This window comes from Antennarius striatus, chromosome 3 (assembly GCF_040054535.1).
Source record: "Antennarius striatus isolate MH-2024 chromosome 3, ASM4005453v1, whole genome shotgun sequence".
Classification (NCBI taxonomy): Eukaryota; Metazoa; Chordata; class Actinopteri; order Lophiiformes; family Antennariidae; genus Antennarius; species Antennarius striatus.
In genome coordinates, this window is record NC_090778.1 from 22,799,227 (window position 1) to 22,815,657 (window position 16,431).

The following is a 16,431-nucleotide window of genomic DNA, read 5'->3' on the forward strand; positions in this document are numbered from 1 at the left end:
GACTCTTCCCTCTATCTGACGCTCTTTTTACCTCCAGGACATTCCTAACAAACTCCTCCTCCATTTCTCTTCCTATCTACATCATGATAGAACAACTTGAACCCTGCTCCTAAACTTCTAGCCTTGCTACCTTTCCACCTGGTCTCCTGGACACACAGTATGTCTACCTTCCCCCTCTGCATCACGCCAACCAACGCTCAACCTTTTCCTGTCATAGTTCCAACATCCAACGTCCCTACTCTCAGTCCTATACTTTTGGCGTTCCTTCTCTCTCTTCTCTCTCTTCTTACGAACACACTTGCCTCCTCTCCTCCTTCGACAAAGGAGAGGAGGTCAGGGTAAAATTAAGAATTCAGGGGCGTTGTGGGATGTTGCAGTCTGTGACTGCATTGGCTCTTGTTGTTATTCATTCATTCATTCATTTTCTGCCTCTTCATCCGCCATAGCGGGTCACGGGGAGCTGAAGTCTATCTCAGTTGGCACAGGGCGTGAGGCGGATGACACTCCGGGCACGACGCCAGTGCACTGCGGTTATTGTCATTTTCTTTTTTCTCTCATTGAATGACAGGTTAAACGACACTGAATCAGTAGCAGCAAAGGTGAGGTTTCCACCTCAGCATAGCTTAGCCTCTACATCAAAACATCACAATATTTGGCGTTCAACGGTCAAAAAATTATTGATGCTTCCGGGCGGAAAATCTCGCCCGGCCAATAACTGGTTCTTATTTATACCTCCTGACCAATTATCGCCAGGACACCCAAAGCATCATTTGGCTCCTACAGCAAGGATTCAGCTTGAAGATTCAAGGATTCAAAGGATTCAAAGGATTCAAAGCATTTATTGTCATGTTTTCACTCAAGAAACAGGGTTTCCTTGTACAATGAAAAACTTACTTTGCCATCTGCATGTAAAGCCAAGAGTTGTGCAAACCAACATATATATAAAACAACATATATACGTTTATAACAAACTACCACAAATACTATATGTACATTTTGACAGCTATTTACGCAACAGATGGCCAACAAATGTATGAACCGAGGGAAACCGAGGAACCTCCCTCCTGATGCTCAAATCATTTCAAACATTTTGGAAGACTGCATTCACAAAGTTGACATTGTAGTAACTCTGGATAATTTCCTCCAGTCTAACTGTCTGTCCAGTGTCATGGACAAGACTTTTAGAAAGTTACTTCAAAAGCATGTTAAATTAATTGAAAAACTGCAGCCAGGATCCAAAATAAACTCAGATGAAGAACAAAAGGGAGAAGGAAAGAAACCTAGTATGAGAGGAAAAGATCAGCTCGAGAAGGACATCAAGGACTCTGTCCGGGATCTACTCAGGCATGTCCGTCACCACCCTGATGCCCTCATTGGTTTGCAAACAGAGCCAGGTTTGGTAATAGGTGAGAGTGAGTGTTCACTCAATAGTGAACTAAAGGTGTTTCAGACTCACGTATGGGAAAGGTTGCAGATCAGTTTTGAGGAGCGCGCTAACTCCAAGCCGGTGTCTCCATTCACTAAGGCCATTATGGATTCAATGCTGGAAGAAGTAACTGAAACCATAAAGAAAGTGGAAGAAAGGGTGAGGCTGTTGGAAATAAAAGTGTCAGTCTGTAATATTTGCAAGTTGTTTGGCTGGAGGCAGAGAAGAAGAAAAAACTCTTGCTTAATCCAAGTTTATTTTTCTTTTCTCTTTTTTTCCTGAAAGATTTCTGAGAAAAATCAGGAGATGGAAAGTTTTCAGAGCTCTCTACAAAAATTACCTAAAGAACCACCACAGTTCCCTCTTCTGAATGAGCGGCGGCGAGAAGTTATCAGCGCGTCGAGGAAAAAGCAAAACATTTTACAGAAGCAAATCGATGAACTGAAAACTGCGCTTGAGGAGATATGCCGTGAAAACAGAGAAGTAGAAGAAAAACTCCACGAGGTAAGTTCAGTAATCAAATCCACATTCTGACAGAATTTTGTATGTTAACAGTATGTTACTCATTTTGCAGAGAAATGACAAGGTGAAAGCAGAAACTCTGGATCTAATCAAAATCTTTGATGGCAAAATTGCAGTAATCCAGGTATAAATTCAAATTAATTCTATAATTCCAAAATACTCTAGGAAATAAAGTTATCAGTATACTCTGGGTACATCGAGCTCTGATAATACTTCTTACATCTTTCATTTTCTCTGTTATTATTTTTGATTCATTACCCATAACAATTTTATCAAACTTTGAAACCTCACCCTCTACTGTTCCAGGACAAATTGGAGTTGAACGAATCTGAATATAAAAGGGAACAGGAGGAACTGAGGGTGCTGCAGGAACGCTTTTCTGTTCTGGAGATAGAGTGCGACCAGATCCAAGAGAAGCGTAGGCTGGCAGAGGAGAAGAGGCAGGAAGAACTGAAAGAGCTGGTGAGGACGGAAGCTGCTATTGTCATCCAAACCTTGTGGAGAGACTACTGCGCTCGCAAAGCCTCGAAGGCCAAAGGCAAGAAAGGACAGAAAGACAAGAAAGGCAAAGGGAAGAAGGGTAAAAAGAAAAAGTAAATGACGTTCATGTAACCTATAGAAAAAATTAAGCATTCCACCAAATATCCTCCACTCATTATTTATTTTTTTAAACAATTTTTGTCCTTTGGTTTTTATATTGGCACTTTGTATTCATTTTCATGTCAGGAAAACTTCATTATTGAGCATTGGACTCTTATTATGGGTTGACCTTACTTTTGACCCCGTGACGCGCTTCCCTTCCTCAGTCCTGTTTTGGTTATACCTGAGGAGGGCTAGTGTGTTCTTTTCTGCTCATGGTTCACAATATGTGTGATTGTGTGACTCCATCTTGTGCAGAATAAATACATCACTTCTTCAGCTGAACCATAACATCGCTGATTCATGATGACACAGCACAGAGTAGTAATTTATTGGACAAAGTTGGGCCAAACTGGCTACATTAAATATTTGGTGCTTGACTTTTTGCTTGAATCTCTTTTGGATTTTGTGTGAATGTGATTATTTTGTAATTTTCTTTTTGTGAATAAACGTGCTTTAAAATAAATAAACATATTTATGAAAATGCTGAATGAGTGAATAAAGATGAAAGAGCATGTTCAGATTAAACTAATTAATGTCTCTGTAACAGTGAGTTTTATTGCATGCATTTATTGCATTTTAAAAATTCTTATTTTGTTCCATCTATGCCTTTCTAAAATTAATTTTGTTGATATTGTACAATGATCATACCGGCCGATCTACTCTAATCATGAAACGATTAGAGCATCACAGCACAGGACACAGTCAAGTTTTAAATCCTTCTGGCCCTGAGCCACCATACAAAAACCCAAGAGGCTGATAGGTTTTAAGAACGTAAATCTTTATTAAACCTATATTCCTCTATGTCCTACTGGCTTATAGGTGAAGAAAGAGGAAAAAAGAAAAGGTAGATATCACTGGAAACCTCTGCAAGCCACTACACTGCCACTACCAAATCACACGTAACAGAAACCCGAAGGGGCACTGCAAGCACATCCTAGTTTAGAAACAGCAAAACCCGCTACAACAAATCGGTGGGCCACAGTGGGACAGGGACTGAGTCAGGGCAGTCTAGATTCTCTCTCCTACTGGGGCATGAATTCACTCTCAGTCTAAGAAATGCTGGTTGGAGAAGTTACAGGTGCCCATTTCTGACAGTCTCGTCTTACTATCATTCCCGGTGTGATTTCTCTCCTTGACCTTTACTTCCGTTCTGGTGGGGATGATTTGGGCCCATTTGTTCAGGGTTCTGGTGACCCCTAAATTCTGTTGAAATGGTTGGTGTGAATCAAAATAGGATACTGGTCACTATGAGTGGGTTTTCTGTACACCTCGATGTTGAGATTCTCATCGATCTTTACTGCACAGTCCAAGAAGGGCAGGATGTCGTCCTTAACATCTTCGCATCTTAACATCTGAATTTGATGTTGCGATCCACTGTGTAGATGTGGCCTCCACTTCTTGGTTTGTGATAGTTTACTGGTGTCATCTACATATCTGAACCAATGACTGGGTGCTGTCCCTGTGACAGAGGCCAGAGCTTTCCACCGCTTATACAAGTTGGCCACTAGAGGTGATACAGGTGAGCCCACAGACAGAACCTCCATATCAATGTTTTATTCATTAATCAATTAAAATCAATACAATCCGTAATATTACTACTGAGAATTATAATTGGATACTTAACTGTGTTTGTGTACTATTCTGACGCTTCACTGACACACACTGTAATGATTCATGCAGATACCGAATCAGTAAGAAATTTAAAACAGGGTGTTCAGATTCAACTGTAATAGTGAGTTTCACTGCATATATAACGGGTGAATACTTGAAAAATTCTGGTGTGAAAATGTTGGTTAGTGAGCTGTAAACGGGTAACTCGTGGCTGCTCCCTCATGGCTGCTGTTCTAGTCAATGACCACTAGAGGGCAGTACAGCACCTTGTATTCCGGATTACTGCTCTCAATGTGACGTTACGGCAGCACGGTGGAGTGTAGCTGAAGAGAGATCTGATTCCATCTTGGGTCTTTCTGTCCTTCCTCGCACTACAAAAAACCTGCAACCTGAAAGTGAATTGGTCACTCAAATATTGTCCATGTATGAGCGTGAGTGGGTGTCTGTCACCCCTTGCCCAGAGCTGGGATGAGTTTGAGCGTAAACCCGCGAAACCTATTTCGAATATGGGCTGTAGGTGCATGAATTAATGAATGAAAATTACATTGCAATCAACACTGTCAGAACAAATTGAAAAGACAGTCTTCGGTCCTGATAATTCCAACAAGGATCACCCACCATACTCACAAAATATACAAAAGGCAGTCAGAGACTGCAACATCCGGCACCCCCGAATTCAAAATTTTGCCCTGACCTACTTTCATAATGGTCACAGCAATGAATTCTATATTGTACTAGCGAGTATGACATTGACCTAGTTTTCCAAAGTTGAAAGTCATCATTACATTTTTGTGCCTCTGGCTTCTTGAAAATGTTGCTTTTTGTTTTGTGATGATATCTCATCGGGTTTCAGAGAGGTGAACCTAAAAAGGTATAAAATTGAAAATATGACCTTGACCTAGTTTTTCGAGGTCAAGGTTGTGATCTAATTTTCATCCCCTTGCCACCATGAATATAATACCTTTTCTTTCATCTTTCTATCTTATCTGGTTCCTGAGATATGTGCAAAAAAATGTACAAAGTTGAAATTTGATCCTGACCTAGTTTTCTCAAGGTCATCATCTCATTTTCATCCCCTTTGCTGCCCGAGTAATGTGCTTTTTTTTATCTTTCTATCTGCAACTATTGTGAAGATATTTGGTGGACGGATGGACGGACTAACACACAAACACGAACAATTACAATACATCACTACTTCGCAGGATGTAACAAATATTAACAGAACTCGCAGGAAATAACATTATAGTTGCTAAAAAGATTATTTTTAATTTAAAGGCACCGTGTTTACTATTACAGCATGAAGCATATTGCTATGTATCTTAATATAGTGAAATAGTTCTTCCTCTACACATAACAGTTTTTTCTTTTCTATATGAATGTGGATAAATTTGACCCCTTAGCAGATACTTAGCAGATTTTTTACAGAAAGAGTACTGTACATTTACAGTAATGGCAAAGAAGATCCAATCCTTGCACTGAGTGACATACGTAAAGTCCAGTCCAATAAATTCAGTATTATGTCAGAATGGAAACTCAATCTTTTTGTGCTGTTGAAACATTCTTTTTGACACTTCTCTGTTCTGTTCTTTGCTGTCCATCACAGGCTCTGTCCAAGACACCTAGATGCTGTGTACGTATGTCCTCATGGTCTTGAATGAACATTTTCACCTTTAAAATGTGCAAAAAGGAAATAATGAGGTGATCATTTTCCAAAGAACTGATTATTTGTCTCTATCTGTCACAGAACATACCTTTTGTAGCTGTGTCTCTGTGTCGTTGAAATCAACGCCTTCCTCTCCCTCTATATTGTTATCTGTTGTTTCGTGAAGGTTGAGTGTCGTCATTTTTACCTGTACCAACAGGAGTGTTTTTTTTGCTGCTGTGTCTTGAATGTGATTCCACTTGCTTTCCTGCAAGTAAACAGGGAGAACTGAAGCTAAGTTAGATCTGATGTTCTGACAGTGAGCTTTATGGACTGTGTACGGTACCCATGTTAAAGCTTCAGAGCGCATCATCTCTTTTTCATTGTTGAGCTTGGATAACTGATTGTTCTTGTGCAGCTGCAGTAAGCGATGCTGATCCTCCAGCGTCAGCAGAGCTTTTCTCAGGCTGTCGACCTTCTCCTGTGTCTCACTGTCCTTCTGATAGAGCTGGTCTCTGAAGTGGAGCAGAGCTTCTAAGTGACCCATGAGCGATCGCACATCTTCAAACTGTAACAGACAAACACGCTTGTATTACAGGTTAACTCGAACTTCATTGTCACCATCAAACACATTTGTCATAGTGGTGTGATGCAGAGGGAGCTGAAGCAAAGACCATTCCTGTGAGCATCATAAAAAATTATATTTGCAGGGACTTTTCTTTCATAAAACTTTAATTTGTGGGCAGACAGAGTAGAGGTGATCAATGACAATGATTACTCTTAAGGCTATTACCAACAGATATATATATGAACATATATATATTACATACATATTACATGTGACATGTAAAAATACTTACACTACCTTGGTCATTTTGACCACTTGCTGCAGGAAATCTGGAAAACGAGTGAGCCTCTGCATCTTAAGCTGAAGTTCCTGCCTCCTCCTCATTAGTTGAGAATTCTTCTCTTTCAGTCTCTTAATCTCTGCCTCTTTCTCAAACGCCTCTCTCTTTTCCCTCTCTGCTCTCTGAACAATTTGATTAATGCGTTCATCCTGCACAGTGAGAGATAAGGGTTTAGTCAGGCTGCCGCTGTCTGATAAAACTGAGGTTGTGTGTGTAGTGGTGCCCCGCTGTACCTTGATAAACCTGTTGACACTTTTTAATAACTCCTTTGTTTCATCAACTTTCTTCTGGGACTCATCCATACGTGGCTGCAAACGCTCCAAAATCTATTAAAAAAAACACAGACAGCAGCCAAAAATTATATTGGCTCCTGTGTGTGTGTGTGTGTGTGTGTGTGTGTGTGTGTGTGTGTGTGTGTGTGTGTGTGCGTGCGTGCGTGTGTGCGTGCGTGTGCGCTTCTTCTTCTTCTTCATTCTGACGTTACTGTCAGGTGGGATTGCCACATCCATCACCTGCCCTCTTGCCCTCCCCATCAAACATGATGTCTGGGTGGTAACTCATCAACATGGAACTCCAACAGGATGCGGTGTTTTCGACCCTTTTCAGCATGCACACACACGTGCGCACGCACACGGACACACACACGCACATTGAGGAAAATTTATATACAGTATTTTCCGCACTATAAGGCGCACCTAAAAGCCTATAATTTTCTCGTAATGCCTTAGTGCGCCTTATAATCCGATGTGCCTCATATATGGATTAATATTAATATTGGTATTGGTTAAAAACAAGATCGCTGGGGGGGAAAAGCCGGTAGTCATGCTGCACTGTCACCAGGGGCTCCCTCAGGCAGTGTTCAGGCCGTACCACGCCCCCTAACAACGGTAGTCAAGGGGCGTCGCCGAAGTGCCGACTCTCACTGACCTGCTGTTTGAGGGCAGAGCAGCCTGCTGAGAGAACACCGGTGACCGGCTACGACTACGTAGCAAAACATTGGGAATTTTCAACAATTCTATCAATAAAGTTTGACCGACTGACTGATCTCAGTATTTCCCAACTACTGTGGCGCCGGAAATAACCAACTTTAAAGTTGATTGGTCTAAAAAATGCTATTGTCGAGTGTCTACTGGATTCTAATGACGGTCAATTCTGTTAGTTTGTGGAAACACACGGAGAAACTGGCATAAAGGCGAATGAAAGACCCTCAAAGCTGAACTTCTAGCCTTTTCTGAAATATCAAGAGCAGAGTCACTGCTAGACAACGGTACCTGGTGTGCTGCACTGATCTACAAATGTAGTTGAAGCTCTGGGCGGGCGGCGGAGGGGTCCATTCAGGCTTCTGTATTCTGTCTGCAGCGACGTGCGGTGAGATTCACGGCGGTGAGACACCGACGTTAAAGTCCGTTCTAGGAGTCGCATTTGCCAGTAAATTAGCAGCCTGACATTAAAAACTGGTTAAAAATTGTTTAGACAGCAAATATCTGCACCTCACCTCCGACTGGACTACTGATCGATCTGAACAATATTTAATAAACCAAGACGAACGTCGCTGCTTCAAAGGTCAGATCAGGAAATAATCCGCCCTGTTCGAACTGAGTGGACTGGTAATGAATTCAACCAGTTTTTAATGTCAGGTTTTTTAATATGCATGTTGACTTCTTTCTAAGAAAGTGATCAAGCCATCAGGTTTCCTTGATGGGGCTCAGAATGGCTCATTGAAATAACAACAGGGCCATTCACAGCCGACTAAAGTACTCAGTCATGAACGCTCTGGCTAGTGGACGGATAGCGCAACTACAGCCATCAGTTTTTTTAAAATCTATTTTAATATTTTTAATTATATGCGCCTTGTAATCTGGTGCGCCTAATATATATACATACAATTTTATAAATTTTTCCTACATAACAAAGGTTTTACTTTCCATACTCAGGTACCTGTTCGCGCTCCTCCCTCTTCGCGTTCAGAACTTCCTCCTCCTTTCGTTTCTCCAGTAGATCAAGGAGCGAGGCAGTCCTGTCATGTAGACCCATTTCCACCACAGCGTTCAGTCCCCTCGACAGTCTCCTGTTTACACACAAGCATGGTTAAAAATGAAAGAAAGGAAATGTTTTCACACTGAAGACCCACAGGAGACCCACTCCACAGAACTCACCGGGAGACCTGCTGATCCTGTCCGGGTCCACAGGACATTGTCTGAGCCTCCTGGATGCGGAAAAAAAACTCTGTTTATTATAGTTTAGTCGGTTGTTGGAGTGGCTGTTCAAACTTCATGGTCGTTCTGCCCCTTGTTTCTGTGGCAACCGAAAACAAACCACGAACTTTTAAAGGCACAGCCCAGAAAAAAGAAAAGTCATGCCCCCAGCAAAACCTTTAAAAAAATATTCCATTCATCTATAAAAGCTACATTAAGATAATACTGTAAAACGATTATTCAATAAAACAAGGATATTGAGTAGATTTATAGTCGTGCTTGCTGTGAAAGCAAAATCACAGATCAACACTTTGATTATTGAATCAAATTCTTACATTTTACACTATTAAAAATAGCTGAAAAGAGATGACAAATTCATTGCACACTAGTTGAAAATTAATTGATGCTTGTTCGGGGTTGTTTTGATGTAGGTTGATGTGGATGCGTTTGTAGTTCCATCCTTGTCTCCAGCCTTCATGTGAAAGTGTCCTTGAGGAAGACACACACAAATGGGTTTTATATCTGTCCACATATGCCAGATGTTAAAACAAACAACAGAGAACGCATTTTTAACATGAATATCATGTGACTCTTGACACACGGGCTTCAAATATTTGACTGGCAAGTGTTACCATAGAGAAATGTGTGAAGCACAAAAATCATAGTTAAGATCACACCATTCCACTGTTGGGGGGCTCACACGTTCACAAACCACGCTCTTCACCATACATTAGACCGCCACAGACAGACATTTTGACACTTTGCTGTAAGCACATCAGAACAAGATCAGTTGAGAGAAATTTTAGAGTGTGCCAACTCAGAGATATACATATGAAAGGATTTAGTAAGGTTTGACAAGAGATTTAGTTACTAAAACAAGTTTCGAAATGAAGCTGCACTGACTAGTGGGTCATTGACCAGTTAAGTAGCCATCATAAACTCCTGCTATGCTGCCAAACATCAGAATTTTTGCAATTATTTGATGGAGGACTATAATTGTGAGTAAGAAAAACAACACAAAACACAACTTAGTTACAAATGTCCATGGCCTTGAGCAAATCCAGGCTGTTACGTAACATGGAATTTGTCATAAAGCATTAGGCCTAGAGCACGAGTGCATTGAAAATCCTGCAGAAATGGGTTTGAAATTCTGGTTGAAGACCACAAATTTACCATGAATATTTAAATATGAATTCATTCACATGAGTGATATATGAAGAAAAGATGTCACAGGAATGTGCCACTCAATGATGGCAGCGATTGAATCAGAATCTGATGACAAGTGGTGGTGTGTTTCTCCACAGTCTGATCTGATCAGAGGACGTCATTTTTTCAGTGTTAAATTTGCAAAGTGAAGTGCTATATGTAATCAAGTCATGAAAAACTTAACCTCAGTGATCATGATCACAAGCTTCAGAGCTGCTACTGAAGGGACCTGGTGGTGAGACCAAATGTAAGTCAATCATTTGGACCCTCAGCCTGGGCAGCAGGGATGACAATACCTCAAAATACCCCAAAGAAATAGAAAATTCATTAAAAACATTTTTTTTAAAATCCATCCCCTGATGAAAATCATGTGAGATGATCAATAGCTCAAAAAGAGTCCGATGAGTTTTTATGGATAAACTGTTTTCTGTTCTGTTCTTGAAATTTTTAGCCAAAAAGAAACATCTACAGCAGAGCACAATTCATGTCTGAATTAATGTCTAAAATACCTGCAAGAGCTTGTTATCACCTGTACTCAAAGGCATACAGGTTTGAAATAATAACCATTTGACGCTGCATGCACATACATGTAGCCGTCTCATGTGGTGACGGAGGAACGTGGCATTAGCACACTTAATGGAAATCCTGTGTCAGGTGATTTTTGCATAATGATTGACAGGTGTGGTGAAAGTGGTGCAGGTGGCAGCGACAGCAGAACTTCAAAAGTGCATCTCATGTAAATGTATGTCATGCATCCATGCACGCACACACACAGACACACACAACACACACACACACACACACACATACTTACTCACACTTATGAGAAAAAGCACAACCAAGAGGCATTGAAGGGGAAAAACAACAACACAGATAACTGCAGGCAGATGCGACCGTATCCATTTTTGATGAATGGATGGCTTGCTCTGCACGCAGGGGTACCTCATTAATTCTAATGGAAGAAATAGAAGCATGTTGTGTCAGGTGATGAGCTGAGCAGATGGACACATCACACCCATGTAAACATTACCAGACCTTTTAACAGCTGAAGAGGACGACATCACAAGAAGGTGAATATGTCAGAATCTAAGATGGTAAAATAGTAGTGAGGACACTGAAGAAAACAAGCAAATATCAACAAGTCTTCTCTTTAGAGTCCTTTAAATTCAACGTAAAACTTCTTTTTTTAAGGTGATATTGTGAATGTGTCGATATTGTTGGCAGAAATTCAAAGACTTTCTCAGCAGCTGTTGTTTTCCTTCAATGATGTCCCTTTTCTTATACTCAGTGATATTCATAGCCAGGATCTCAAGGTGCCATTGAGATGAGCAGAGTGTGTGTTTCTGTGAACTCTGTATTGCATCTCTGATCTTTGCAGATGATGTGTTTCTGTTGGCTTCATCATTCCATGATCTTCACCAAGTGCTACAGTGGTTTGCAGTGTGAAGCAGTTGGCTAGAGAGGGGACACCTTTAAATTCGAGGTCATGATTCCCCACTAGCAATTGATGGATTGCTCGCCGTGGGACAGAAGAGGTAAAGTATATTATGGTTCTTCTTCAAGAGTGAAGGGAACATAAAGCATGAGATGTATATTCAGTTTGGTCCAGGTACAACAGTACTGCAGGTATTCTGGAAGACTGTTATGGTGAAGAAGTTATAAGTTGGAAGATTTACCAACTACTCTGTGTTCCATTTGTCACAAGACCTTGTGCTGGCCAAATGAACATCTAATTAATTTCAGCAGTTAACCGCCAGCATCTTTATCACAAACACCCATATTTAGTGTATATCGTTTATAGCTTTTAAGTCACAGTGTGGCAATATAGAAAAATTGAGAAAATGTATTGAGATAATACAAATATAAAGTAGTGGAATTTAATAATTAAAAATCTAATCAGAAGCAAGGAGAAGCCATGACTTCTTCTGTAACCCGTACTCTCAAGCACATGCAGTCCGACACTCCCACACTTGAGTGGGCAGGTAACAAACACTTGGACGTGCATAATTCAGGGTTAACAGTGTGCCTGAAAACATATTAAGAGGAAGTCTGTGTTTATGCTAATGCCTTGTCAGACAGAGAGGCCAGCGACTCTCTGACACCATCAATTAGTGATGAGACAAGATCGCAGAAATGCACTGGATACGAAGCAAACAATGCCATCTCTGGCAAACACCAGCATCTAACAGCAGGCTGAGTGAGTGCATAAAGTGTTTAGAGGGAGTAGAGTGTATGTATGGATTGTTGTTTACTGGTTATTAGTGTTTTGTGTTTGTATCACAGCAGTGGTCTTGTCTGGCCTGTTTGCAAACATGCTTGTACACAAATGTGGTGAGTCTCCTGGGGATTATGGGTATTCCAGGGGTAGGGAGAAGCCTGCCGGGGAATCATGAAGCACAAACAAACCTCCAAAAATTAATGTGCAAGTGCAAAATTTATGTTTTTTGCATGAAGGAATATACAATAAATTCTCTGTAGGTTAATTTTAGCTGAGGTATCTGTTAATTTTATTTAATAATAGTCACTTTACAAACAATTTACTGAAGACATCTGTCACACAAAATTGTCAACTATGAAGGAAAGAAAACAATGTTACTGTTTCAGTTTTAACCATAACTTATTTTTAAGTTTGGAACCACAGAATAAAGGGAATCCCGGCTTCAGTCTTTTAGTTCTTGTATAGAGATGACAACACTGGCCTTTTGTCGGCCCACCACTTTGGTCCAGACTTAACTATTGAGTGGATTGTCATAACATTTGTTGCACACATTCATGTTCCCTTCAGAGTGAATTATTGTAACTTATCATGTGTATCACTGTATAAACCTGCAGCAGCAAGCTGTGAAGAAGCGTTGACATACGAGGCTGTAGCCAAAGATGAGCCGAGTAGACACAATGAAGCAATCCTTTATTTTTCATACCGGCCTGTCTTTGACTCATGTCACAAACACTCAGTCCAATAGCACAACAGAGAGTCATTATCAGCCCATCGTCTTGGTGCTGACTTTTTAAACATGATTCTGTCCGTACCTTCGGATCATTTATGCTGTTGTTGTGGACACCACTTCTCTTCCCCATCACCAAGTAGTCTTCACATACAACCTTCATCTTTTTATCATCAGTCTTTGCAGACTTATCAGCCATCACTGCTACCAGAATCCATGAGGAGTCTGAGGCTGGAGGAAATATTATTACAAATTTTGTTAAGATTTTGGTCTCTTGAAACTCCTGAGGAAAACAGTGATGATGTAGCTGGATAGCTAGAAAATGTTTGTTAATGTTAAATTACACAAATTCACAAACTAGATCAGTCAAGTGCGTCATTCACACTCTGACATAATACAAATTTATTACTGTATATATACAGTATATATTTAATAGAAACACAGATTAAAGCCATAATGACCACACAATGTTCATCTAGTTAAAACCTGACTCGGGGCCTCAACCAGTCTGTACTTGGAGAGCTGCAAAGTAAAGTCCTGCTGGTAGTGATATCATTAGATTGTGTGTCCTGTCTGGATAAGGGGGCTGCAATGAGTTCAGGGGGTATGGGCCGTAATCTTGTGTGTCAGTGTGTGTATGTATATGTCTTACTGGCTTGCTGGTTGTGTGTCCTTGTGTTTTTTTGTATGTCTTTGTGTATGTGTATGTGTGTGTGAGGATTAGCGTGCCTCTCCAGTCCTCTGGCTGTAATCAGACAGGACATTGGCTCCATGACGTCCCGAAAACCCCCATCACCACCCATTGCGGGAGCGCCTCTATCCCTTTCACCTTGTCATGCCTGTTTGGCAGCCAATCTTGGGACCTAGATGGTATTTTAGGAGTTAAAACAATTATTCTGGCTCACATCACAGTCTCCTTTATAAAATTTTGCTTCCACTTCAGAGAGTGACAAGAATATCGTGTTTGGACCTGATCCTAGGACTTGAATGTCTCACGACGTACAGCACAGATCGCGACACTCACAGCGTATTTCACACCTGCTCTTTCATGGTCTTTGCATGGTTATTTCTTTCACTGGGCTGTTGAATCGGCCTGAAAGTGAGAGTGGGAATGACAGTTTGTGGGTCGTCAGATAAACAACCATCACTGATGAGGTTAGTCTGAGCCCTCTGACCCTGGACTGGCCTGTCTGCTGTTAGTTTGAACTTTAACCTCTGTCTTTGTCTTTCAGACCAACACACAGGACAATCTAAGCACAACCCCCCCACACACACCCACACACACACACACACACACACACACACACTCACACACATACACACGATCCTACTTGGCCTCTTATCCTTGACAGCTCTTATGCTCATATTAAGATCTACTTCAGTGATTTCAGAGCTGTTTCAGCCATAAACTCTCATTTAGGGGGAAATTAGCTTGGGTCTCAGTCTTGTAACTATACCATGCTTAACAACATTAGACCATTCTTGTGGCTTTTAAATAACAACAAGGATGGATAGTATCACTCAAATAAAGCTCCACCAGCCTACTTTGTTGCGTCCTGTGTAATGGCTGAACATCCATTGTTCTACATTGTACTGCCACTGCGCTAACCTCTTAGTGCCACACAGTGCTTACTGGTTCTAATTACAGATTCTTATGGTTCAGTATGTTAACATGTATTGGAGTAAAGTGTTTTGACGCATCCATCACCTTATTTTAATGATCATTCCATATCTGATGAAGCCATAACACACACCTCAACAAGCTTTGGTACAATTTTTGTTCACAGGCTGCAATTTGAACATTTACTGATAAACTTTTCAATAAATCCTACATTTATTTCCTAGTGCTGTTGTATTTACACCATGCTATTTCTCTTTACTGCCACAGAGACGGAGCGCCATCAGACCCATAGAGACATACCATAATCAACTTTACCAATTACACTCCATCTCAGACCACTTATTCCTCACAAAATGGCTCTCAAAAAATCACTAATGTAAGACATCACACAAATGTTTCTCAGTGTCCTGAGAAAGCCCAAATTACACATTTATATATTCAAACCAATAGTTCAAACTGTAATGAAATAAGCTTTAAATATGTCTTTGATGCCTTTTTAAAAAGCCTTACTTTGCAAGAGAAATTACTCTGCATAGATGGCAAGAATTTGTAACACACAATACAGCACAAACATAAGAGCTCCTCAAAACCCTTCACAGTTTAAGCCATAAGTCTGCAGGCCAAATGAATGACATTTAAAATTGTCAGTCTTTTTTTTTTTTGTTATAGCATGTGCTGTACAGTCAGTGACTATGACAATGCCTGTGTTTCTGTGGCTGCTAGTGTGCTAGAAACCATCACAGAGTAGTATTTTGGAAGAGGATGGGAAAGGGAGAATGTGTAGGGTGTAGGCAGAGGGGTCAGTGGTATTTGGTGGTGGTGGAGGGGCGTTGGGGAGATAATGATAAGCACCACTTAGGCTCTTTGATCCCAAAGGTTCATCAATCTGCTGTCTGACCGGTATGTCTGAGAAAGTCCTCCACAGAGGGATTAAGGTCCTTTAAACACACACAAGCACACACTCTCTGTGTTTAATATAACTTTACCACTTCAGCCAGAGCTTTATTCTCCCAGCTCGCTTCCAGCCATATAGAGGTCAGCACAGAGCTTTGTTACTGTACAAGCAGGCATGAAGTGATGCAATCCATCTTCAGACTTGGAGCTACCCCATATGGGACCTTACTCTCTTTCCCCTCCCCCTCCTCCTTCCCTCACCTTGGCCTGAGTTTTTCTGAAGATGAGGGGTTAAGGAGGAACAGTCTCTCCGAAGGGCTGCCTGCTTAACCTCTGACCTTATTGTGTACGAAAGAGAGAGATAGAGAAAGGAAGAAAGAGAAGAGTGGGAGACGGAGAAAGGTTTACATATTGTATCAGAATTAAATGTAAGAAGTTTAATGATTTAGCAAGCTTTTCTAAACAAATCTACGCCGCTTTCGTTCATGTGCTCTGAGAAGGTTGCAAACTCTGAGCAGGTCTAAGGGTTAAGAGGTTAACTTTATATCGTGAGTCATAGAAAAATGAGTTGTCACGCGAGAGTAGCCAGGGCAAATGGCAGTTCAGAGTCTTAGACGAAATGGTGGGGGGGGGGCACCAACACACCCCCTCCTTTCTTTGTCTTGCATCCTCTCTGAGCAGCAGGTTGTCACTGAGGGGGTCCAGCTGGTGTGGACTGGAGATGCCAAACAACCTGTCAGAGATAAGAGGAGGCGAACAAGGTATGCACTGCGCCCCAGCACCCACATCCCTCTGAGAGGTGGAGACACTGGGGTTCCT

General features: G+C 41.1%; 2 protein-coding genes across 3 annotated transcripts; one reads left to right on the plus strand and one right to left on the minus strand.

Moving 5' to 3' along the window:
* The first annotated feature begins 1,285 nt into the window (after positions 1-1,285).
* LOC137592558 (dynein regulatory complex protein 10-like) lies at positions 1,286-2,545 on the plus strand. Its single transcript, XM_068310823.1, has 4 exons — positions 1,286-1,585; positions 1,712-1,836; positions 1,964-2,072; positions 2,255-2,545. The coding sequence occupies exons 1-4, from the start codon at positions 1,286-1,288 to the stop codon at positions 2,543-2,545; spliced, it is 825 nt and encodes a 274-aa protein (XP_068166924.1).
* Positions 2,546-5,485: 2,940 nt separating this feature from the next.
* cfap73 (cilia and flagella associated protein 73) lies at positions 5,486-8,989 on the minus strand. Of its 2 annotated transcripts, XM_068311810.1 has the most exons (7): positions 8,908-8,989; positions 8,690-8,819; positions 6,985-7,077; positions 6,709-6,900; positions 6,190-6,411; positions 5,953-6,111; positions 5,486-5,869 (listed from the first exon to the last, which is right to left on the minus strand). In XM_068311810.1, the coding sequence occupies exons 1-7, from the start codon at positions 8,943-8,945 to the stop codon at positions 5,735-5,737; spliced, it is 969 nt and encodes a 322-aa protein (XP_068167911.1). In that variant the 5' UTR covers positions 8,946-8,989; the 3' UTR covers positions 5,486-5,734. The 2 variants fall into 2 exon arrangements, with proteins under 2 accessions (XP_068167911.1, XP_068167910.1); XM_068311809.1 differs by having other exon boundaries at positions 5,953-6,411.
* Positions 8,990-16,431: the final 7,442 nt, after the last annotated feature.